This window comes from Cavia porcellus, unplaced genomic scaffold (assembly GCF_034190915.1).
Source record: "Cavia porcellus strain 051 isolate PalLab524CR breed Dunkin Hartley unplaced genomic scaffold, mCavPor4.1 scaffold_26, whole genome shotgun sequence".
In the NCBI taxonomy this organism is placed as follows: Eukaryota; Metazoa; Chordata; class Mammalia; order Rodentia; family Caviidae; genus Cavia; species Cavia porcellus.
The window spans coordinates 22,670,938-22,696,979 of record NW_026947509.1 but is presented as its reverse complement, the minus strand read 5'-3'; the positions used below and the strand labels follow the sequence as shown (position 1 = coordinate 22,696,979).

At 47.1% G+C, this 26,042-nt stretch overlaps 1 protein-coding gene across 1 annotated transcript in view; it reads left to right on the top strand.

The window, feature by feature from the left end:
* Positions 1 to 15,149, top strand: part of LOC100719991 (T cell receptor alpha chain MC.7.G5-like) — a 556,517-nt gene extending 541,368 nt beyond the window's left edge. Inside the window, 4 exon segments of the mRNA XM_063236909.1 lie at positions 11,966 to 12,223; positions 13,050 to 13,094; positions 13,863 to 13,970; positions 14,581 to 15,149. Coding sequence (XP_063092979.1) covers positions 11,966 to 12,223; positions 13,050 to 13,094; positions 13,863 to 13,969 — 410 coding nt within the window. The 3' untranslated portion in view covers position 13,970; positions 14,581 to 15,149.
* The last annotated feature ends 10,893 nt before the right edge of the window (positions 15,150 to 26,042 follow it).

Genomic DNA, 26,042 nt, shown 5'->3' with positions numbered 1-26,042 from the left:
AACTCCTGTCTAGAACTGAAACTCTATAATTACATGCAAGACTTTTCCATCGGAATAATAGTGGTATTTTTATACAATCCATGGTATACAGAACTCACCTGCTGGGAATTTGGCCTTACTTCTTATCATCTTTCAATGGTCTTGAGAAATGAGGATTAAGTAGTAGAATTGTATGCCTCCTACCACTTGGGTGTATGCACACAGAGGCAGGAACACTCTTAATATTAAACTGGAGTGTTGTGTGGGAATTCCAGGCTGGTCCAGCCACAGGGCACCATTTTGTATAGAGATAGGTCAGGGTGGAAGCACAGGCATTGAGAAACTCATATTTGGAACTGGCACACAACTGTTGGTCAGCCCAAGTAAGTCGGAATTCTAGAAATGTGTAGCCCCGTCCCGATACTGAGTATACACTTGTATATTTATATGCAGAACCATTAGTCTGGAATGTGATGGATTCTTATTATTACTATTTCATTATTAATCACAATAATTCTTGCTTACTTTGGGTATAGACTTTCTGTCATCATTATTCTTTTTAACCTTTAAAGAAAATTGCTGTCAAAATATTGGGAGAAAAATGTTCACTTCCTTTGAGTCTTTTTTTTATTGTTTTATTTAGTTCCCTTCTCTCTGCTGAAGATCAACACAAACCTCGTGATGTTTGGGTTTTTATGCTGTCTCCTTATTAGCTCTCTTGGAAATGCTTTCTTGCTTTTTCCTTGCCTAAGCACTTAGATTTTACAGCTCACATTTACTCAGAGTGCACTTGGTTTCTAACCTTTCTTAAACCCAGCCTCCTCATCGCAATAATCATGCACAGAAAAAGTCAGTTCAACTCAGTACATGATTACTGAATGTTATCAACAAGCCAGGGACCACACAGTTGGTTTAGAAAGAAAGAGAAAGAAAGAAAGAAAACGAAAGAAAGAAAGAAAGAAAGAAAGAAAGAAAGAAAAGGAGGGACCTAAATTATGGCCTCTGAGCTTAAGAGCTTCCAGTCTTTTCAGAGAAGCAAAGCCCTTGTAATGACAAATCTGTACCAGTTTGTGTGTGCGTGTGCCTAGACAGTAAATGGAGGGGCAGGGAGCCCTGCAGGCTGGGGACAGGCAAAGCAGAATGAATCTTCCTTGGCAGAGAATAGGATTCCTGCCCATACGTATGTTTCTGGAAATGAATTCGAGTCTGTGCTCTACTGAGATGTCTGACTGTCTTGAGCACAAAAGGCCCCACTGGCACTCAGCTTCTGTAAATAGGATGAGGACAGAAACACGCGTGAGTCAGGCATGAGTCACCCAGGTAGGCACCTGCTCAGCGCCAGAGAAGGCACCGTGGCTCTGCACGATACCGAGACATGTCTCTAGAATGTGCCCCAGTGCAGTGGGCTGGAAAAGCTCTTGTTCCTACTCTTTCTGGCAAAGAAATGTGTCCCCCCAAAAGTGGGGGCTTCTTCTCAGGTGTGGAAAAAGGGGTGGGAAAACACCCACCTGCTCCGCGGTATCTTTGGAAACACTCACGCCCCCCAGGACTATGTAGGAAGCAGTGTGTTTCACAAAGTTTTGTAAAGATTCTTTTTTCCCCCAGAAGAAAAATGGTCAGACATTGTCATTGGTGACTGTGGGAGGAGGATAAAGCCATGGTGACTCTGGTGTTATTTTCCTCACTAAGGAGGGATCCTCCAGCACCCATTATAGGGAACACTTCAGGATGCGCCATTCCCGGGTGTGGGCTTTCAGAGATACAGTGAAGGGGCTGTGTCCTCTATGAGAGGATAAGCCAGTCCTGAACCTTTTTGTAATGCACTTCCTCAGAGTGTAACTATGGCAACAACAGACTGACTTTTGGGAAGGGGACCCAAGTGGTGGTCTTACCAAGTAAGTGAGTTGGGGTCTTTTCAGAACTACTCTCCACAGGCCCACCCTGGTGCTGGACAGTTTTTTACGGTATTTCCAGGGGAGGGAGGAAAGTGTATCCTTCACTAGTGCCACCCCCAAGGTTCTTAAGTGAGCACTGTCCCAAAGCTTTGCAGACCCTGATTTCTGCCACCTCCCCTTCTGGCACCTTCCCTGACCACACTTCCATTCTTTGTATGAAGCGGCTGTGCTGTCCTCTAAGGGAAGGACCATACAAGTGAGAGCTGATAGCATCTTGGTGACATTTTGTTCATGTCTCAGGGGCAGCCTGGGTTTAAGCTTCAGAGGCCACGCTAATGGGCAGCACAGAGCAGGGCCAAGTTGAGCTCTTTGCTAATGTGAGCTTCTGACTCATTGTGAGATGCGCTGAGAGCCAACTAGGGCTGGGGACCGAAGGTTGAGTTCCTGCCTTGTTTCAGGACTGTGGATCCAGCTATGATTGATACAAGCCTGTATTCCCTCTCTGATGTGGGCAGCATGTGCTCTGATTCCTCCCATCTTTTGGAAGTTTCATGGAAAGTGTTGTGACTCTTTTGTCTGGATCCCAGGGTTTCACTGACACAGGGCCACATGGGAATCAAGATCACTAGAAATAAAGGAATCCAAAGGCCTCGAGGGCCTTGGCCTGTTCCCAGGTGGCAAAGAGGAAGGACCTGAATGTACTTGGAATCTTGCACAGATGGGATTATGCACAAATCAAACCTCTGGGGGCCGAGAATATAGTCAGTGGCACAAGCACCTGCCTGGCAAGTATAAGGTCCTGAGTTCGATTCCTAGTATAAAAAGACAGAAGGAAAAAAATCAAATCCCTGGGCCTGGTATAGGAAGAAGGTGAAAAATGCAGAATACCTATGTGCTGTGAAAAGGGAAGGATGAGAACAAGGGAAGCTTCAAAGACAGAAGAGCAAAACAGTTTCAGCAAAATATCAAGTAAAATTTCTTTCACTTCCCATTCTCAGGGCATTTTCAGAAGCCACTTGCCTCTATCTGATAAAGCAAGTGAGATCCTCAGAGTGTCAGCCCTAAAGCCAGGGGGATGGTGATTCCAGGGATTCTTTTGAGTATGAAAGAGGTTGCTGCCCCTGCTTCTTTGTGGACAGGAGAGTGATGGTTCTCAGGATAACTGGGAGCCAAGAAGCTCTTGAGTTCCTACCCCTGGTTCCAGTCTGTGGCTGTAGGCATCTGGGGCTTGAGGACAGCAGAACAGGTGTCCAGCAAGGTCAGGAGTGTGACTAGTGCTTCCCTGGATTTGCTGCCCCACCTCCACGTGGGCAATGGTAAACAGAGGTTGCAGGAGAGAAGATTTAGCAAAGGCTTCTCTCGCTGTGTGTATCAGGAGGAAACTACAGACTTACCTTTGGAGGAGGGACCAGGCTCATTGTTAATCCATGTGAGTATCCTCAAAACGATCAGAGGACACTTTATAGACAACTTTATGGAAAGGCATCGCAAGAGTGAGAGTGTGCTGTGGTCTGCTCCATCTTTAAAGGGGCCCTCTGTTGAGCAGGGTGACTATTCCTGAGTCAAATCTAATGAAATGATTGACACTGTGCTGGCCAAGGGTTTTGCTTTTACAGAGCAAATACCCACATTTTGAGAAAAAAGACTTTACTCTTGTTAGGTTTCTGAAGTAAGCTTTTTGTCTCGGCACCAAGAGGTCAGCCCTGCCCCATCCCCTAGGGCTGAGACTCTGCCACCACATCCCCTGGACTGTGGTAGACCCTGTTCCTAGATTAGCATCCCAGGCAGGGCAAGACGCTGAGGAATTCTGGGGTGTTGATGGGTCTCCTCTGGCTGTAAGAAGTCTCATCCCTTCCCCAGGAAGCACTGCTGAGAATCATCCTGTTATTTGCCACTATGTACCACATGTCTGATAGGTGCCAGTGACCATGTTCTCTCTTTTTTATAAGTCCTCATCTAGTGTACATATTCACCGTGATAGGCAGCTGTACTATGTCCATTGTACACATAAAAAATAGAGACGTAGGATAATACCCTTCCTGATATCACACAGCTAGAATGGCATCGCTAGAGTTTAACTCAAACCTATTTGACTATAGAGTCTGTTTTGTTTTGTTTTGTTTTTTTTAACCAAATCAGTACACTGTTTCCACCATTATTCCTGCAGTCTCCGAAGGAAGACCCTCAGCTCACAGGCTACCTGTTTGGCCCTTGGTTTACCCATCCTGAGCCCTCTTGCTACAGTCAGTGACTTCAGAATAAGGACTCACCATTTCTGAAGTAATGAATGGGGTTGGCAAATACAAGAAAACCGCATAGAGGGAAACAGGGAGACTATTTATTAGGTATAGACCTACCTGAAGAGAAAAATTCAGCATCAAAACAGGAGGGTAGGCTGTTTGAAAGCTTTGTGTCCTAAGAAAGATGGCTCGAAATGAATTAGGAGTGGCAGGCAATTACTCCAGGTGGCAGAGGATGGGTATTTGTACTGTTTTGCATCAGGGTGTAAATACCGGGGGCAGAGCACTTACTTTTGGAGGTGGAACAAGACTCCAGGTGCAACCAAGTAAGTACTTAACCTTAGCCTCTGGCCAGACCTGGACAGTCCTTCCTCTGCTATTAGGTGATGCGTCACTAATTCCCGGGCTAAGGTTGAAATGATATTTTGAGTTTTCAGCTTTTGTCTTGACAGTTTATTGTCTAGTGGTAACTGCCAATGGGAAAAGGCCTTTTTGTATTTACAGAGATAGACTCTGGTGGTTTCTAGGGATTTTTATCAGAGAAGGAACTGCGAATGATTAATGCTGAAATATATTTTTTTATTTTTATTATCATTTAGTTTCATGAATTTAAAGTTCCCAAAGACATTGGACATTGGACACATTCTCACAACTCCGTACCCAACTGAAAAATGAAAGCCTAAATAGATGCCATGAAAACAAAATAATTAGTTTAGGAAATGGGACCAGCATCAATTTATCTTTTAAGATAAATGAAATATCCCTAACAAAAGATTGAAAGCAGGATCGCATTTAAAATAAATTAAAATACTTAGAGAATTTAGGAATTCAACAAATAATCCTTGAGTAACTCCCCCAAGATCTATGCCAGAGACGTGGGGGAAAAAAGGAAGGGAAAGTGGCAGGCAAAGGGAAGGAGATGCAGTCTGTACTTCCAGGATTTCAGAGTGTGACAGCGACAGCCCCGCGGTGCCCAAGTCACAGTGGAGGTGCATACAATGGGAGTGCAAAGGAGGGCACCTAACCTCCCACCCTACTGCCCTGTGCCTACATGCCTGCCCCCAGCACCCAGCCTCTGTGAGGACAGGACCCTCTTTCCTTCATTCTCACAGCTCTACAACGCAGCAAAATGCCTGGGACGGGGTCATGCAGGTGACTATTAGGGGGGAAATGTTCCTTCTGGCTGGAAAAGTCAAGGAAGTGTTGGGTGGAGACATAATTACCGTTTAAGACATTAGCAGGTATTGGATTAAATATTAACATGTAGTCACCAATGGAGAGAGCTGTCAGACCTCAAAACAGGGAGAACCCAGCCAAATGCAGGTAGGGAAGAAAGGGCAGTAAAAAATACAGACTGTGTGTGTGTGTGTGTGTGTGTGTGTGTGTGTGTGTGTGTGTGTGACATCCATCTCCCCAGCGAAAAGCTCCTCTGTATTTATCAGTTCATTTGTGCTTTACCAAAGCCTAAAAGCCCTACAAAGTTTAGGGACATAAGAACTGCAATAGCTGTGACAGGATAGCAGCATAAATGGGGTTCAGCAGCAAAAAGAAAGGAGGTTTAATGACAGATTATAAAGTCTATCCAGGGAATAGTATTCTAAGAAAAAAATTCCTCATAGGTTCAGAATTGTCTTTGAAATATAAAGCATGATTAAAAAACTACAGTGACTAAATGATTAAATTAAAACATTTATTAGGTAAAAGACAAATTGCCATTAACCTTCCCCCAAATACTTCCCCTCTCTTCAGATACACTGATCCCATCATTCTTGCCTCTGTCTGAAGCAGTTCTGGAAGACCTCTCTCGTGAGTGTCTTTACTAGGTGTAATAAAATATGATAAGTGGTGCTGCCAGATATCACCCAACAGAAAAGCAGGCTTGTAAAAACACTATGGTGCCATCCTCAATCCCCTTCTACCCTGGATCTGTCACCATGCAACTTCTGGCTCTTTCCCAAAGTCAAAATGACAATGAAAGGTCATTATGGATCAATTTAGAATAGTGAGGCCTGCAGACACCACAACTAAAGACAGGAAACAGACTTGCAGAACAGCTTCAGAAAGTGGTAAGAATGATGTGGTAAGTGTGTTCAGCATGGCGGGGAGGGGGCTACTCTCAAAGAATTAGTGGTAATGTGTCTTCAGTGTGTTCTTAATTAAATAGGTAAAATATCTTTCAATCATACTCCATATGCAGCTCCAAGGTATATAGGAAGGTGCATTAAAGGAAAACTAAAAATCCGTGTTTGGGAAAGGCTTTCAGGTCACACTGCTCCCAGGAGGTAATCCCTGCAAAGTGCTGAGTGGGGCAGGACCCGGCTGTTGCCCGCACACAGATCTGCCCCAGAGCTTTCACTGGCAGTGGCAGGAGTGTTACTGCTCAGCTTCCTAGGTGTTTGGCAGTTGCCTCAACAAAATGAAGCTGTTTCATGATGATTAGAAAGAAATAATCAGCATCAGTGAGGCCTCTAATTGTGGCTGTAAGAGTGGGCAAGAGAACAAACAGATTTCGAGCACAGAAAACTTAATGGATAAAATTAGACTAGCATTTAGAATGGAATTTTAATTTCCTGGAGCTAGGGAAGGCACTTCCAAGGAATCTGAATATATATATATATATATATATATATATATATATATACCTGCATATGTTCCATGGATGCTAATGACTATATTTTTAAAAAGGGGGTTCTTAGGTCAAATAAGTTTGAAAAGCTCTGGATTTCTGTAGAACATCTCAAAGACTTTAAAATGCTAATATGCCTTGTCAGTTTTGAAACACAGTAGATAGCATTTTCCAAACTTATTCGAGTTTAGAATTCTTTTTTAAAGAGACATTTAAAAGGACTGAGGTTCTATAAAATTCTCACTGAGAAGTACTTGTCTAAACTGTTCTCAAACTCTGAGGACTTGTTTTCCCTGTGTGAATGTCAACTCAGTCTGAGAAACTCCAGAGAGTCTCAGATCCCAGGCACTGACTCTCACAGCCTTCACAGCTCAGCCGCCCTTCTTGGGCATTTTATGTAAACATTCCTATGGCAATTTTAGTCTCTCTGTGCCCTCGAGAAATAACAGAGGCCTTTGTGGAAGGAGAGAGAGCCCTCCGCAGACCTCAGTTCCAGCACTAAACCCTATCCCAGATTTTCCTGTGCTGTGGATTCGCCCCTTCCAGCTCCATCTTGCATTAACCTCTGCTCATCTCCATACTCTGCCATGGATTCACCTTCACCCTCAGCCATGGGACCCAGAACAGATGCCTGCCCTTGGGCAATGCCTGACAGAGGCCAGCTGACTGAGGGAAAGGTTAGTGGGGTTACTACACAGAAGGATGAGTATTCTGACCCAGTGGACAAGTAGTCTTTGTGCTGTAGCTGTTGGAGAAAGGCTGACTGAGAGAAGCCAGAAAGCAGGGACAGGTGGTGAGTGCCCCAGCCAGGTGGGTCTGCCCAGGTTAGAGTTCTTGTAAAGCACACTTCCATTGTGTGCTATCTGGTGGCTACAGTAAGCTGACCTTTGGAGCAGGAACCAGGCTGGCTGTGCACCCACGTGAGTATGCCTTGCCACTGAGCAGGGCAAAAGGCACTGATGACTTGTCTATGAGAAAACAGGTAATAGTTTATAGCAAACTCAGGGATATGTGAAGTACTAATTGTCCATTTCTACAAGCTCTCACGGTGACCTGAGATGTTCCCATTTCTCATATGAGAGTCAGAAGCAACAAGAGTCAATTGAGTACATGAAAATCTGAGCAGAATAGTTTACAGAAATGTAAAAAAGAGTTTCAGGAACTCAGTCATTTCAAGCAAAGCTGGTAATATCAGCATCAGATACTCTCAACATCCAGGAAATTAGCTAAGCACCCTTGGGAGGGAAAAAATGGTTTAATGGCAAATTCCAATTCTCTTTTTTTCCAGCAGGTAGCTAAATTCTGTGGGTTGGTTAATGGGCCTAGGTCAGGATGCCTGCTCACAGAGTCTTCCTTTCCTGAATTCAGGAGAGTCATGAACTCTCACTCCATTGGGCCCCTTAGGCCCAGGCTCTTACACAGAGGGCAGGTATCACATGAAATGAAAAGGTATGGAGGCAGAACCAAATAGGGATGAGAGATCAGGGATATACCAAGCATATTTAGTACAACCTCCATACTTAACAGCAAAATGACAGTAACCACATCATAATGTAAGATAACATCCTGCATATAACAAGTAATCATGTGGGAGCACTTCTAATATACTGTGATTATTTTCATGGCCTTGTTACACTAAAGTTTACATTACTGCAAAGAGAAAGTAGAACAGCTTCCTTGGGAATCAGGAGATCTAAGAAACCAAGAGCTCGAGAGCATTTTAGGATAGTATTCTGAGGCCCAATGGTTCTAGCAGATTACCATCAGGAAGGTTATCGCAAAGAGTTTACCTGTGGTGGGGGTACGGAAACAGCAAGCTAATCTTTGGAGCAGGGACTAGACTGAGCATCCAGCCAAGTAAGTGGAGTGGGACAAGAGTGGAATGCACAGGTATTTCTCTTTGTGCAAGATACCAATTAGAGCCCAGGTATTTTCTTCTGTGGAATCTTAAGTGGTTCTTTCTATCCATCCCCAGAGAATCCTTCCACCTCACACTAAGTCCTCTGGAGATATTATCTTAAACTGAGACTTTAGAGGCCACCAGGCAGATTGTAAGTTTGTGGTCCTGGACATTCCAATTGAGAATACAACATACTGTTGCCCTGAATAGGGGATATCACTGTACTGAATTCTTGGTTTATGGAAATCTCTTGAACTTTCAAACTCAACTCAAGGTACCAGAGCAGAATAGAGCAAGAGAAAAGAACTGTATATACCAGAAACAAAATCGCAATACAAAATAACAGAAGGTCTAACTCTTAGGAATGTGACAGTCCTACAGGAGATCAGTACATCTCCCATTTAAGTAGCAGGTAGATCCCATGACTTTCTGTAATGGTGTCATCTATGGTGTGAACACTGGAGGAATGGCTGGTAAACTCATATTCGGGGAGGGGACGCAAGTGTCCATAACAGCTGGTGAGTCATCCCAAGTGGCACCATTTACCACCTGTCACACCAGCGTTGTTCATCCCTTCCTTGGGGATATCCATTATTACTATGGGGAGGCCAACTGTAGCTGTTGTGACTAATTGTCTTACAAAGGCCTAGAAAAGGGAAAAGCATCACTATCGATCATGATTATCTATGTTTCTCTGGGTTAAACACATTAAAATTTGACTTTAATCATGCAATGGATTTTTTAATGACTTCTAAGTGGCTATTGTTCCATAAAATGTCAGAGTGTGAAGAAGCCTAGGACAGATGCCTGACCTATCCCCAAATAGTATAAAGACTAGCCAAGGATATAGAAGTGCTGTATACTTAGCAACCTGAAAAATGTTTTAGTATTAACAGTGGACGATGTCAATAGACACAATAGAGATTCAGATGGCTAAGGGTCCTGGCTGAAAAGTTGCCCTTGACCAGTGATAGAGTATCTAGGCATGTATACTTAGTGGGCATGCAGAGCCCTCTCTGTTGGTACACAATTGCCCCAGCATCACCCCAGCAACCGAGCATTCAGGTTTAATAGTAGTGTTGGCACTTTGGTTGTAGTTTGTGCTGTCGATCTCTAAAAGGTTCCCCATCACTTGGCAATGCAGAGATACTCTGTGGTAGGAAGGTTTCGTTAAGCCCTAAAGGGTTGGTAAGATCTGTATGTGCAGAGAGAAGAGTGGAATTCTAGGGATAAAGAATAACGAGAAAGTAGGCATGGTACTAGGAATGAACAAGGCACGTGCCTTTTGGCCTAAGTGAACACGTCTGATAATAAAGTTTGGATGATGAGAGAGCAAGACAAAGAAGGTGTCTTTCTAGAAATGCAAATAAGAAATATCAGAGCCTTCAAGAGAATTCATAAATTAGGATCTGAGTCAGCCACCAGGAAATTGAGAATCCAATGTTAGAGATACAGACCAGTTGGGAAGTGAGAGAGGTCAGCCTTTTCTAGGGATGATTCCTTCCAAGGTGGGTTCTCAGAGGGGTGGCTCCCCATTCAGAGGAAGAGAAACAGGCTTTCGGTAAGGAAACTTCGAGAGAGGTATCAGGATGTGGACTCCTGACGCAACTTAAAAAAGATATCAGCATTTCCAGTATTTCAGAGAAATTCCCCCATGCTCTTTCCTGCTGCCCTCCAGAGCCTCTGTGAGAACCAGATCTGTATCTCGAACTCTTTTCTGGGTTCCTGGTGCCTAACTACAGAGCACAGATTTAGTGGTAAGGAGCTTTCAATCACTGCTGTGCCTCACGGGATTTAAAACACTGGAGCGCTCAGACATGTGCTTCTGTAGTTAGTCATGAATTACGATGACAGGTTGGGATCCTGAACTTCCACACTGAAGAATTGATCCAGTCTCGCTAAGGCTACCTTCTGATATTATCAGGAGTGGAATGTATTTTTCTCACCAGGATTGAACAGGATGTCTCTCCTCCCCACAATGTTCTGGCAAATGGACCCCTAAAGACCTCTAAATTAAAAATGGCTCATTCCTAAGATGCTGAAAATATCAAGTAGCTCCAGCGCCACCTCATTTGTTTGAAAAAGGGACATCCAAGCTCTGTGTGCCTGAACATGAGCTCACCCCAGCTCTGCGGCTCCAGGGAAGCCCCACACCCAGGAGCTCTGCCTTGACACAGCACCCCAGGACCACACCAAGAGCTCATCTCTTTGGGTTTGGAAGCAACTGGAGGTCTGCATTGCCAAGGCCACCCTGGCTGGCTCAGCAAGCGGGTGCATCACAGGGATCTGAGAAAGTTTGTGTAACAGTGGGAGAACCACAGAGGCAGGAAATTCTAATCGCAGCCTTGCCAGCAACTCACTGGGTGGCCCCAACATGTTAATACTCCTGGCAATCCTCTGCTTCCTCCTGTAAAGGGGGAGGTCAGAAAGAATAAACAATAAGAGTCACATTAAAAACACAAAATCCTGTGGAAACACTCCCGAAAGAATTAGTCTCAGCACTACGGAAAAGCCTCCAGCAACTCCTGCTTCAGGGATAAAGCTTAGATACGGGCTCGGTGTCACTTCGCAGCACATTACCATGGTGATGCCCTGGCATATCGGTAGCTCCCGCTACCACCATGTGCTCAGTGCTGTACAGTTCATCAGGTCTAAGTTTACATGGAGAAACACTCATTTGTTTCTCAGAATAGCCAAAGTAGATGAGGCAACATCTCCACTTTACAGATGAAATTATTGAGAAGTAAAGGGCTGGTTTGACTTACTGAAGACCTTACATCCAATAAAAAGCAGAGTCGGGTCTTGGACACTGGTGTTCCAGTCTGTAGTCTAAAATTACTACCGATGAGAAATAAATATCTTTGTGTTATGAAAGATTTTTTAACTTAAAGCTAACATATCATAAACCTCCATTTCCTGCCACTGTGCAAAATAAATGGGGGCGATCGATCTATGGTTTGCTTTGGGGAATCTTTTTTGTTTCTTATGCTTGCCTTTGTCTCACCAGAGTACTATTACTAACTAGACTTGCTGAGGTTTGGGGAAAGTTCCTGTTAAGCAGAGGAATGAATAGTGACATTAAGTAGCCTGCTTTTCTGACTTCCTAGACCGATAGGCAGAGCCTGGCAGAGAGCATCCCTGAGAGCCTGAGTTCTTGGCCAGGACTCCTGGCTTGTTCCTGTTCCTAAGGCCCAGGGTATCAAGAGCCCCTAGTTTCTAAAATGAATGAGCCCAGTTTTGCCCATCACTAGTATCTTCCCTCCAGCCTGGGGTGGAGCAAACAAGGAAGCAGACCATGTCCTAACCTGGTCCTCTCTTTCTACAGTCATTGAAAACCCGGAACCTGCCGTGTACCAGCTGAGAGACCCGAAATCCAGAAATACCTCCGTCTGTCTGTTCACCGATTTTGATTCTAACGTCAATCTGTCAGAATCTGTGCTGCCTGGCGTGCCTCATACTCAGCCAACTGTGCTGAACATGAAGTCCCTGGATTCCAAGAGCAATGCTGCTGTGGCCTGGAGCAGTAAATCTAATTTTGATTGTAGAAACACCTTTGGAGATCCTACGTTTTACCCCAGCTCAGGTAGGTACTACTTATGCAAGCAGGGGAACACATCCTAGTTTTTAGTCTTTTGAAAGATCAGGCTGATTGCTATGTGGAGGACAGGTGGTAGGCCAGGAGTGAAGAAGAGAGGAAACTACAGTAGAGATGGAAGCCTGCACCAGGTGATAGCATAGAGACATCATTTGGGTTTTAAAGATAGCACAACCCAGAAATTAAAAGGAAAACAGAAGATCAAGGAAAGCTGCCTGGGTTCTCTTGCCCAAGTAGCTGAGTCAGTGATAGCACCACATACCGACACAGAGAAAACAAAGGAACAGATTTGGGGTAGGGGGATCAAGACTTTTGTAACACTTGAAAGTATCTGCCCCAGGCTGGGGATTTAGCTCAGTGGCCTAAGCGCCTGCCTGGCAAGCGTAAGGTTGTGATTTCAATCCCTGGTACCAAAAAAAAAAAAAAAAAGAAAGAGAGAAAGAACCTGTCTCTCGATGACCCTTGTCCTGTGTATACTCCTCCCTGCCTCTATTGGGTCCCTACTGGACAGCATGGGACATGCCCAAGGGCAGGGTCTGTTGATAGTTCTTTGGGACCCACACTGCGTAACTTGTACTGGGCACAGTCAGTTTTGTGGAGTGAGTTAAATGGCACCAAGACACTGGGGCGTTGGTCCTGCCAGGCCATGTCTTCTTCTAGCAGGTGCCCCATCAGAAGTTCCCGCCAGACTGCTCCAAGGGAACCAAGGAAAGGCTTTAGATATTATATTTATCTGCTCAACAACCAGGAGATCTGGGGTGGGGGAGTCAGCATGCTCTGGACTCTGAGAAAATGTCTTTGTTTCTCCTTTTAGACTACCCCTGCAATGCCACATTGGTAGAAGAAAGCTTTGAAACAGGTAAGCGGGGCCTAGCCCAGCTTTGCACATCACTGGGGAGGTGACAGACCCACAGTATCAACTGGATGGAGGAGGGATCCAGGGCAGTTCTTCTAGTAATCAAGTCATAAGGAATGGGAACATCAGTTCAAGGCCCGCCCCAGGCTGCAAGACATCTTGAATCCATCCCAGCGTATCTAATTTTCTTTTCCATTTGAGAATGAGTCCAGTTTTAAGGAGACCATGCCTCGCTCCTTGGTTTGTTTTCCTTTCAGTAGCTCCTTAGTTAGGAGAGCCAAAGAAAGCTGCTGGGTGTCCAGCTGTGACATTTTGGATGCCCTGCCTTTTTGTACAGCTGTGAACCAACCAGGCCTCTCTCAGAACACTTTCCCTCTATAAACACAGGGTTTGCTCTCTGTCAGGAAAATCACATGGCCAGAAGAAGAGGTCCTGTAAAGTTCCCAGCACTCCTGGCCTCCTGGCCGCCTGCCCTCGTTGCCACGTGAATTGTTCTTACTGAATCCTTCTTCCTTACGCTTTAGACCCAAGGGATTGCTGTGATCTGCATCCCCAGAGGGACTTGGAAATAAAGCAAAGACCAAGTCCAGTTGGTATTTTTGTTTTAAAACACAACACACACACAGTGTTTGCAGGGGGATATGCACAGAAACTCAAAGGAAAAGGCAGATCCAGGAAGGAATGATCGCCCACATGGCCTGCCCGGGGAAAGCCACCAGTGTCACGAGGAGCTTGCAGCTCTGTGACAGCAGTGGCCTCTTTGTTTTACAGATATGAACTTAAACCTTGAAAACCTGTCAGTGATGGCCCTCCGAATCCTCCTGCTGAAAGTGGCTGGATTTAACCTGCTCATGACGCTGCGGCTGTGGTCCAGCTGAGGTGAGGGCCACCGGAGCTGGGGGGGGGGTGTCTCTAAGCTCAGGGAACAAACCTCCCCGCCAGATTTGCTTTTAAATCCTAAATCTACACCCAGCAAACTGTTCCACCTCCTACAAGTTCCTGTTGCTAATACCAATGGCCTAAAACATGTGTATGACCACAGACACTCATCTCAGCCTCTGGGGTGTGCAGAGCAGCCATTACTCCGGTATTAGAAATGAACAAACCGAGGCCAAGTAATGCCAGGAACACTATGTGAATGAGTGGAGGCCAGAAGACACTGATGCAGTCACACCACACACTTCTGTCGAGCCCCTTAAGACCCCCAGTGCTGTTCCTGGTGTCTTCTCGCTCCGGCATGGCACTCTCAGCTCCATGTGAGGAGACCTTATACCCTTAACCCTAACCTGGCTAGAGCTCCCTGCCGCCTACCCACAGTGTCCTCAGTCATCTTGATGACAATGCAGCCTGGCCACTATCATCCGAAAGGATTCCAAGGCCCGCTTGCTCCGGGGACACAGCCTGTACAGAGCCTCCTCCACCACGTCCCTGCCCCTCCCGGTCAGTCCTCCTCCACACCCAGCCTGACTTCTGCTCTTCCTCCACCCAGGTCGGAGCCACACCAGGCTGTGTTCTGCTGCTCCTTCCTCCCCTTCTTCAAGCAGCAGGGAGTGCTCCCAGCCCGCGGAGAAGGTTCCCAGCATCGCTCTGGCCACCAAGTCCACGCTGAGTTTGAGACGAAGACTGCCGAAGAGCTGGCAAACACTGCTGCCTCCGCTCACCCCTTCCCTAACTCCTGCTTGTCACCATTCATAGCAAAGGTGCCACAGCCTCTCACGGCTGTGAAGAAAGCCCTCCCACTCCACAGAAACCACCTGTGCTGTCCATGGGTGACCAGTCCCCAGCGGGGCCTCTAGCTCCTAGAAAATGTTGTGACAAGTTTTTACTTTTTAAATAGTATTCATAAAGAAATACAGATTATTCTTTTTTGCAAGTTGTAGAACGCAATTACCTCATCCCAGTGGTGCAAACCTCTAGCATGTGTGCCTCAATGGGCTGTCTGTTATCACTGAAAGCTCTAAAAGGCTCACCGTCGCTTGCGAGGCCCTCCCTGCTATGCTGAAATACAATGTATATTATTCTACAGCCCTGGCTTCATTAAAAGTGATCAAAAGAGCAGAGACTGTGTTCCTGTGTGACTGGTTTTGATTGGGGCCATTTTCTGCATGTTGTCGGGCACTGGCTGGGCAGAGAGAAGCCCAGGCATCTGTCCATCCTGCTGTACAGGCAGCCTAACTCAACAAGCTGCTGCTTTCAAGCTCTTCTTGGAAGAATTTCTAAAAAGTTCCACTACCGAGCTGTGCTGGGGATCAGGAAAAGCCTCTTCAGTTTTCATGCCACACCACTGCATCACCGTAACAGGAAGACCACACACAGGGGTGGTAGTGACCTGTACTTAAAATCTGCCAGATAGGGACCACACAGAAAGGGCCCTTGAAATGCCATCCACTGTCTCCTGTCCTCGGGAACATTTCTTTGCCTTTTCTCTCACACTGGACTTGCACTGACAATTGCACACTGACTGTGTGTTACCCACAAACCCATTTTGCTGCCCAGGTCCCAGGCCCAGGCCTCACCATTGGAGTAGCCCAGTCCAGGAGCAGGGCTGGGAGAAGATCACGCCCACAGTGAGACTCTATCTGCCCAGCACCCCGGATGTGAGAGTAAGGTTGGGAGGGTCAGCTCTCCCCTAAGCTAAGGACGTGGCCAAGGAGAGTACACCTCGGAAGCTCTGCCCTTAGGGAAAGAAGGGCAATTCCGGGAACCCCACAGATACTCTCCTCTCCTCTGAGCCTCCTGCTACCAGAGCACCTTTCCCTAGGGACAGGCACACAGATGGAAACATTTCATTAAGGCCATTCGGCCATCCTAACAACTGCCCGGTTAAGACCAAAGCTGAGTGCTGAGTGCTTACTAATTTCTAGACTGGAAAGGGGTTCCTCCCCCAAATACCTCTGGGTTCCCCGAGGTCACTGATCACAAGCCAGCAAAATGCAGATCCCTTCAGCTGGCGCTTCTCCTAGTGATGGTGCTCCCAGCTTTATCAGGTGTCCTGGGGCATGTCCCTGCCCCTGTGGCTTCAGGGTCACCACCTATAAAATGTCAGCTAGGACTGGAGGCCACCCATGGCCTCTGAGTCTGTGAGAACCAGCACCTCATCTCCTGGTCTGCCCTCCCAACATGTGGACAGAATCCCTGGCTCTTTCTAAGCTGTCTCATCTCCAGCCTAAATAGAATCCCTTGGAGATTCCTATGGAGAAAGGCCTGCCAGGTCCTCTCACAGCGCAGGACAGGCCCTGTCTTCCCCAGGTGGGAAGACAGGCAGCTCCTCACTGCCTGCAGGGAGCTCCAGGAGGCCGCTTCCTTAACAAGCGCCTCCTCCTCTACCTCATGAAGCCAGATTCTAGCACTGGGAATCTTTTAATTAAAGCATTCTCTTCCCCATATTAAATGAAAATGCCCCTGGGAGGGTTAGTAGAGCAAGCCTTTATCAACTGTTAAAAACTTAGGGCAAATTAGTTTCTTTTTTTTTTTTTTTCCTCCTCTAAAGTGGTAATTCACTTTCCTCTGCAAAAGGAAAGCCAGGCAAGGAAAACGTGGGTGCTTCAGAAGCAGGTCTGCCCTGAGAGCTGGCTGTGGCCGTGCTAAGGCTGACGGGGACACAGAGGACAGAGCATGAAGGCAGCGAAGAGACCAAAGACAGGTCCCTCCATGGACCCGAAGGGAAGCCCAGACCAAAAGGAGCCTGAGGGAACCTGCGGAGTCAGGCCCGCCCCGTTCCCCCAGGCGACAGGGCCAGTGGTCACTGGTCCCCTAAGGTCACCTAAAGCCCCACATGAGGAGATACAACACAAGCTGGGAATCCACTCACGTCAGTGCAAAAATAAGGCTTCCTCTCTCAGGCCCAGCCCAAGCAACACAGAGTGACAAGCCTGGCAAGGGAGAGGCCATCGGGAGAGCAGGGTCAGCTCCACACTCTGTGAGAAATTTACACCTAAAACCAGGGTTCCTCCAGCCAGCGAGAACCTTCCCTCATGTCTGAAGCTGTTAAGCCTAAAGCCAGTAAGGCTAAGGCTAAGGCGATCAGGGGTGATGAATGTGTGGTGAGTGTGGTGGCCCAGGCCAGTACTTTACATGCCTCTGACCACTCACACCGAGGTCTCAGAGGGAATTAAAGTGGCCTGTGGAGAAACCAGGAGAAGGGTCCCTGTGCCAGCTGGGAAGATCAGTTCTGGACCTTGCACCATGTAAGCTACTCACTGGAGGAACTGGGCATTGTTCAGCCTGGAGGAAAGAGGCAGTTGAGGAAGGTGGCGGTCCAGTCCTGAGGAGCCCCAGTCCCGTAAGACAGGGCCAGGACTCCGGCAGCCTGATCGCCCCGGAACCCTGGCTCAGAGAGGAAGGACTGACATCTAAGAGCAAACATGTTCCCAGAGCTAGCTGCGGAGTGGGTTTCTCTGGACAGATGTTCTACTGCCCCTAAAGCCTAGCAAGCAGAAAAATGAACCCAGTGACCCCTTGTGACCCAGGCCTAAAAGTTGGCAGAGTTGTTTGAAGTTTCCCTCCGAGGCCTGGCCTCAGAAAGCACAGGGAGCCACAGTCCGTGTGTTTTAGGAGAATTGGTGGGGTTTCCCAGCCCAACAGAGCAGTCCCCTGCCACTGCCCACACTGGAGGGGCAGTCATCTGCATCCGAAAAGATAGTTACCAGTTTGCTTCACCCATAAAGCCAACTGGTTATCAAGTAACATCTCAGCAAGGAAGTGGATTCAAATGCGTGCTCCTGGGATAGAAAGCGTGCCCCACTCATCCCGAGGTCCCCAGCCAGCACCATGCCTGGTACACAGCACACACCAGCAAGTGAAGCATGAACGGCTGACACCATTAGGCACTAAAGAGGGACCTGAGCATGAGGGGCGGGAAACAGGAGAAAGGAAAGTGGAGATTAACAGAACAAGAGGCCGGGTGAGCTGCTGTTTCCAAGCTGGCTGGTAGCCCCTTGGCCAGGGGAGCCCCAGGCAGGCACTCATCCATCAATAAAGCCTGGAGGACAGCTACTCTGGGAGACACACTGGCCTCCAGGACTCTGAGCTCCAGTCACAGGGGACCACCCGAGGTCTGCTGAACACCTCTCTTCACGTTCTGCCTGTGACCCATCCTAAGCCCCATCTCCAGTCTACTTTCTCCAACAAAGGGCGGGCAGAAGGGCTCTGCCTGAGATGGGTGATGTGGGGCCGCAGGCCGGGCATCCTCATTCTCACTAAGGACACACTCATTGCTGGGGGCTGTAGGCCTCCAAGAGGCCCCACAGGAAACAGGGTGGCTTCAGGCTTCCTTTCACACACTCATGCACAGGGTTCCTCTGAGTATCACACACGGAGCTGCGTTTTGAAATTAATAAATAGGTCAGACATTGAGTCAGTAGCCAGAAGTAGAACAGGAAGTGGAAAAAGTCTCCACTTCCCTCCAGGTGTTGGGGTTGGGCGGCCCCCTCCCATTTCCATGACATCATGGTTGTTAACAGGGGCAAATAGGCCACCCTTTGAAGCTTTCCCGCAAAAGCCACATCCTCTGGAAAGAGAAGTTAAAAATACAGAGTTAGAGATAGCATCGCCCCAAGCCACGTGCCAAGAGGAGGCAGGCCAAGCCGTTACACCACCGTGCAGCCACAGGTGCAAGAAAGGGGCCACAAAGCCACTCCGGGAGGGGCAGGCGGGCTCCCCTGCTGACTTGCACCCACGCAGAACAGCAGGCCAAGGAGGCTCCACTGCTGAGAAACCTCCCTCAGCCCACTTCTGTTGCCCTAAGATCAGACTTTCTTAGACTCTAAGTACAGGATGGATATGCAAATCTTGGGTCCAGCCCACACCCCATGGGAAGGGCGCATGGGAGTGATCTCGGCCCACACATGGCCGGCCCGGCTCTCCAAAGGCCATCCACACCAGCAGCCACACACTCCCGGCTTCACTCCAGGAGGAGGATGAAGGGCAGGGTGGTACCCCAAATGCACATCTGCCTCTCGGGGCAGACCAGGATTCTGAAGACCACAGAACCTGAGACCTGAACGAGTGGCAGGCTCGGTGATCATGCTCTATGGCAGGGTCCTAATTTACCCACCAGGGGGCAGCAGAGCTCCACCAAAGGAAGGCTGCCTCTGCTTCCCATTCTGGGAAGGGAAAGCACCTGAAGTTTAGGAAAATACATTGTATTTCAAAGGAAAATGCAATGGCGGATGACTTTCATTTCACAAGGCCCTGCCCTGTGCCAGTGCAGCACTGGGTTCCGATTCTGTGTGATCGTGAGACCCCATAGAGCAGAGCAGGCCTAGGGTCAGGGCTGCAGGCAGCAGGGGGCACTGCCTACCCAGAGTCAGGAGACTCCACTCACTGAAGGGAGCCCAGAGAGGAGCAGAGCCTTGGGCCAGCCAGAGCTTCGGGTCAGCATAGAGGAGCCATATGCCAGACACCGTGCCAGGCTCCGGGAACTTGGTCCCTGTACAAACACTGTGACTGCACGGAGATGAGGCTCGAGAACAGACACAGGAATCACTGATGACAGACATCAGAATACCAGCTGCCCCTAAGGTGAAGGAATTACTGGGACCAGGCACAAGGGGCCTTCAGGAGCGCTGTATTTGGTCTGAGTATACACACAGCTACTGCCTCAAGCCATAACCTCACTTCAGTACGTGTTAGTGTGTATAAATTATATCCATAAAGTCCATTCTCATTAGAAATCCACACACGCAGTCCAACTAAGTACACAAGCATAAAAGAGAGGGGGCAATGCCTTTAATTTCATGGTGTCTGTTAATATATATTCCGGGGGTGATTCCCCCCAGCCAGGAGTTAGGGGAACCGGTCACTTATCTATAAGTGTCACGATCCCTCACCACCCTTCTCTCCTAGGGCTTTTGACTTTACTGTGGCTCAATTTTTCATTACACAGATGGGAGGTAAACATACCTGACCACCCACTTCTCAGTTTGCGAAGAGTTTGAAAGCATGATGTGAAAAGACTTAGTGAACTGAAATCCCAGTGCAAATACGAAGCAGTGGCACATCAAGACCCGAAGAAAGGGGAACCACGGCCCCGCATGTGGTCACTGCCACCACGCTCCAGCCTGGAGAGGAAAGCAGGGCTACCCCTAACCCCGAGGAGGTGCAGGGCAGGCGTCACCCTCAATGGTACGCACGAGGAGTCTGCATCTCCGGGGTCCCCCTCGCTCTTTGGAGGGTTAACTCGGCTGGTGCCCAGGGGAGCTAAGGGCTCCCTAGCCCCTGCAGGGCTTCAGCATTTTCAATGGTGGATCTCCATTCTCCTGTCACTGTGGCTGCGGGAGCTTCTCATGTGCAGTTTGCCACTGCTTTTGGGAAAGCTTGATGAAGGGGAAATTACAGGACCAAGAGGCACTAGCCAGACTGCGGCCGAGTTTCTCACGGAAACCAGCACTTTGGGCCCAGCAGCAGTCCAGGCCTCTGCTGCACCAGCCCTCCCCACAGCCTGGCTTCTTATCCCTGTGGCCGCCCCTGCTTTCCCAAGGACACCTCTGAGCCCCTGGCAGGCCATTAAAGTCTAAAAGCCTGGAGTCGGACCTCTGCAGCGCCCCCAGCAGCAGGTTTTCTGGGTGGCCACCTCCCTTCAGAGCAGAACACCCAGTCATGGAGGAGGAGCCCAGTGGCCCTCCGTCCCAGAATGCGGGCACCTTCCCGCGCCAGAGACAAAAGGACCCCGTTTTCAAAGCCCTCCTTTTATCCCACTTTGAAGCAGGGAAGCAGCCAGTCCAGCCTTCCTCTCACCCGACCACACAAAACGTAGCAACTGAAAAGGAAGGAAAACATTAGAGGAAGAGCGTGTTGCATATACGACCAGAAGGCCGGCAGGACTCAAGAAGGCTGAGGTAGATGAAGGAATGTGGTTTAGACAGCAGTGGAAACGTGTGTGCTACATGCTGCAGCCTAGAGTTTCCTAACTGGGGACTTAACAGGGACTGCTTCCCGGCGAGACTGGCACACACTACCTTCATCATGCTAGAGTGTATTCCCTTCTCCTTTCTGACCCGTTATTCCAGTGAGGTAGTGGACCGGCAGCACCCTTGTCCAGAATCCCTGTTAACAATACCTGTGCCTATGCAACCCGCAATCAGACGTTACCTCCTCCGACCCTCACAGTAAGCCTCAGCAGGAGCCAGGGTCTCCCCCTCTGGGAAATCAGGAGACAGCTGAAGCAGCTCACACAGGCTCACAGCGAACAGACTCTGACCCACTCGCTGTCCACTAAGCACTGTGGACACAAAGCCCAGGGGCCAGCCGCAGCCAGGGAGGAAGGGCCGAGGACTGTGTTCTGAGGATCCCTCCCCCAAGTCCAGTCTGCCTCAGTGTTCCTTCACTCTACTGTGACTGTTTGTGCTTAGCTGACCCTTCTCTAGGATTAAATTAGATGGCAAAACAGAACCACGACAATGCCCAATAAATTTCCGTCTGTTGAAGTGATACTTTTCTACTCAACCATATAGCAAAAATGGCTGATAATGTCCAGACATTCCCCATGGCCAACCCACGGCTGACCCTCTGTGCTCAGATCTCAGCCTGAATGCCATCCAGTAAGAGAAACCTTTCCTGATGACTCTAGGTAGCTGCCTCCCTGTATATGGTTCAGGCTGGGTCGGAAGGTGACTTCCAGTGGACATTAAATCCAAGGAAACACAATTTCAACACAGGTCACCTCATTGGGCACTCAGGACAGGGGCTCAGGACTGCCCCGCAGGGACACAGCTAAGCAGCACCTGAGAATAAAGCCTTCCCATCCAGGCCACAGCTCTGTCTCCTCTGGACTGCCCAAATCTCAAGTGATGTCCCAGTTTGAACCCATGACAATACATTCCCCATCCCCATGTAGTATCACATCATATAGTTTTATCTTTGCCCCCCACACACAAATGGAATTATTCCAATCATGTGGTAATTTAAGTCTCTTTCTTTGAGTTTGGGCTCACAAAAGGAGACACTGTGTCCACTCTGATCCCTCCTGGGATTTAAAAGGTGGAGCAGACCTTAAGGGTGTTTCCTAAGGAGATGCCCCTCCTCCTCCCTGCACTGGCCTCCACAGTCCTTAGGCTGAAAGCCGTGAAACCCAGTGTGCAGCTGAGGGGGAAGCAGTGTGTCGGTGGGACAGTTCTTGGCACCATCGCTGGATTAACACAGTTTTAGAGAAGGTCCACAGACAGGTGCTTTCTCTCACATCAGTACAGTATCAAGTGTTACCATCCCCGTGTGGTTATTATTTATCTAGTCAAAGCCTAATCCTAACACTTCAGACCAGATAGGAAAAGGATTGAAATCCTAACACTGGCAAACCGAGTCTCCATTTCCTCATCTGGAAAGAGAACACTACCCATCTACCTCGTGGGATTACAGAAAAATGTAAATAACAGAAGGGCCCTTAATCCAATCCCAGACCTGAGCGCTCACTTCCAGATGGCAAGGGCTGTGTCTTGTCTTTTATAATCCAGAACACTACTGAGACAGAGTCTAGGTGCCTAATTATTTGCTAAATTTTAGAGACAAAAGGTCAACAGACAGGAAGCAGCAGAACTGGTCCTTAAATCAACATTTTCAGATGATACAAAGGTCTCTCTGCAACATCAGCCTGCCTCTCTAGTGGCTTGAAAATATCGCTTTATCCCATGCAAAGCAGTCTGACAGGAGTGTGGGCCTACCTATAAATCCAGTGTGAACACAAAATACTTTCTGTCTGATCCTCTGTAACCTTCATCTCCCTTGTTTACTCTCTTGCCTAAGATCCTTTTCAAAGGAGTTTTCCTCTCACAAAAGAAACCCATATTTTATATTTAAATTTTTTAAATTAACTGTAGTTTTAAAGTCACAGGACACTCAGTTTTTAATTTAGACATCCAGACTCCAGAGTCACAACCGACAAGGACAGAAAAGCAGCAAGATCATGCCGTTGGTACCCAAGCTGCCAGCTCCTGCTAACTGACCAGCATCCCTTGCGAAGCCTCCAAAGCCAGGGCCCAGACGTCCACCACCTCCCCAAGTATTTTCCAACCATCATAACAAAAGTGTTTTGAAGCTCAAGATGAAAGGATTTAATCAAAGAGGCCAAGGTACAGGCTGCTAGGAGAAGAAAACATGAGAGCGATGGTTTCCATGTGATAGGGGACAGGAAGCATGTGGGCAAGAGGGGCTGGGGCTGGGCTTCCCGCCGCTGCAAAGAATGGCAAAGAGCAGACAAAATGCAGAGGTTGTGGTAAATCGCTTCCGGCCTCACTAGAGCACAGAAAATAAAAATAAACCACCCCGCAGAGGTGCTGAGCTGGAGGCACAGGAAATGTTAGGCTAGACCTCCACCTACTACACAGCCCAGCTCCTACAGAACCCTTCAGCTGAACAAACCCAACAACAGGAAGCCAACTGGGGGCAGGGCCGAAGAACAGTCCCTCAGCTAATTCTGTGTGTAAGGAGAACCACAGAGCAGGTCAACGGAGGCCTAACAACAAATTAGTCTCTTACAATAAGCCTTTACCTAAACGTAAACTCAAGATTACAAAAGCTGTCAGCAGGTTTTTGTCCTGTTGCAAATGGTGATGAAACACACCAAAGATGAATTTCCCATGGTGGTGACTGGCATGGAGAAATCTCCATCTCAGGCAACAGCTCATCTGATATTTGAGGATTAATATCTGTCCCATGTCCCTCAAGATCATTATGAAAATTTAAATCTGTATATTAAAGGCTCCAAAAACTGCAGTGTCTTCCCTGATAAAGTGATTATCTTTCCCAGGGTTTAACTCATTTGGTTTGTAATTCAAATGCTTTTATTTGAAATACCTATCCAATCAAGAATAAACATAATTCAGAGGTCTCCTGACATAGCTACACGACATTTGTATTAAGTGTCAGGCAAATTAAACTGCTTAGTCATAATCTTGGTGAACAGAGCCCCGGTGTGGGTAAGCTGTGGCCCATACCCACAGCCGTTTTTTATGAGTTATCCTGCGAACAAGAGAAAGTTCAGACTCCTCTCTAGGCATTCTCCTTCTTGAGTATTAGTGAGCTAATAAAGAAGAGGGGTCGAGGCTTTTTACCAGGTTTGTACGTAACTGCAAAATACACCAAAAGCTAAAAACCCGCTATGGTACATCGGTGCTTCTGAAACTTTTCAAAGCTCTTGAATCACTGGGGACTTTGTTAAAATAAAGATTTTGCTTATGTAGTTTTGGGATGAGGTCTGGGTGTCTCCTTTACAAATCAGTGACCACATGGAGAGTAGCAGGAATCCAGGGCGCTGCCTCTCCACGTGGCTGACATTGGAATCGCTTGGGGAGTTCAACTGTAGCTCCACCCCAAGGATTTAACAGGTCTGGTAAGACTCAGGTGTTAGAATTTTGCCTTTTAGTTCCTCAGGTTATGCTAATATGCAGCCAAACTAGAGAACCTCTGAGCATAACTCAGTAGTCAGCTACATATTAATAGCACAACTCTCAACACAGCTTGTATCCCATATACAGCAATCGTGAGCTCACATGATGGGCACAGGGCTGCTCATGATACATGTACATATGCCTAGACTCAGGCCAACAGACCTCTGCTCTACCTAACCTCCCTACACACCCCAGTACAGGAGTTCTAAACACACTAGTAAGTTTTCGGTCTCAGCTACATTCCCCAGCCCTTTTTAAATAGTCTTGATTTGCGACAATGTCTCACCAAGTTGCCCAGACCAGTTTTGAACATGAGATTCTCATGCCTCAGCCTCCACGTAGATAGGACAAGAGCGAGTCACCGTACTCGGTTCCATCCAACCTTTGTCATGAACTGATTGTAAGACTACTAGAAATTGGAACTCTAATGTCTTCACCTATCCAACAAGGATTGTTAGCCCTAAGATAACTGCAAGAATACAACATTCATGAAGGTGCTCAGGAGAATTTCAAGTCCTACAAATCAACATGCACATAACTCCTTCTTTCTGCACTCGGCTTACACCACCTATAAAGATACATACTTCAGGCCAAGCCTGATGATACGGGCCTGTAACCCCAGAATTCTGAAGGCTGAGGCTGGAGGATCGCTGAGTTTGAGGGCAGCCTGGGCTACACAGTAAATTCAAGAGCATCCTGGACTACAGAGCTAGACAGTATCTCAAAAAAACAAAAATAAAAAGTTTCTGAAATTGTTCTGCTTTGACCTGTATTATGTTGTTACGTCCCCGTTTAGCTCAATCTCCCCCTTTTTTAAAAAATTTATTATTATTTTTTAAAGGAAAAAAAATCAAAAAAATTAGGATATATTATAGCAATTTTTTTGATTTCCTATTAACTTGATTTGAAGCCCTGTATTGCTCCTATCTTGTTTTGACTGCTTTTACTCTGTTCTGTTCTGTTTGATAGTATCAAGTTTGAGGGTATAGGCAACTACCTTGAAAACAATAAGATTCACTATGACGCCCATTCTGATTTGAATACTATCATCTTTTGAAGTCCGGTAATGTCTCCAATGGTTAGGTTTTATTGGTCTTGTTCTGTACTGTTTTGTTCAATTTTATTATACCTGATGATATAGGCAATTCTTTTTAAGGTAGCAAGAGGCATTATGGTAACCATTGTTGATCACCTTGTATTATTTTTACATTACGTACTATGTCCATCCTTTGTTTTGACTTTGTCATATTTGGTTTTATTCTCTTCCAAAAAACAAAAAGTAATAAGAACTATGGGAGTAATAAAATCCAAAATGTGTAAATGTTATTGTAAAAAAGAGAGGAAAAGAAAGTGCTCTAAAGGATACAACTGGCAAGTGTGTTTGGGTGTGTAAGATAGATGACCATATTACTTTTTGTTGGATCATTGAACACAACTGTTTGCATTCTCACTGTTTGAATGTCCACTTTGTATGCTTTAATCCTGTAACTTGAACAACTATTTCTAAGATGACAATATGTAATCTATTAACAGTGATGACAATCTGTAATCTATTAATTAACAGTGATTT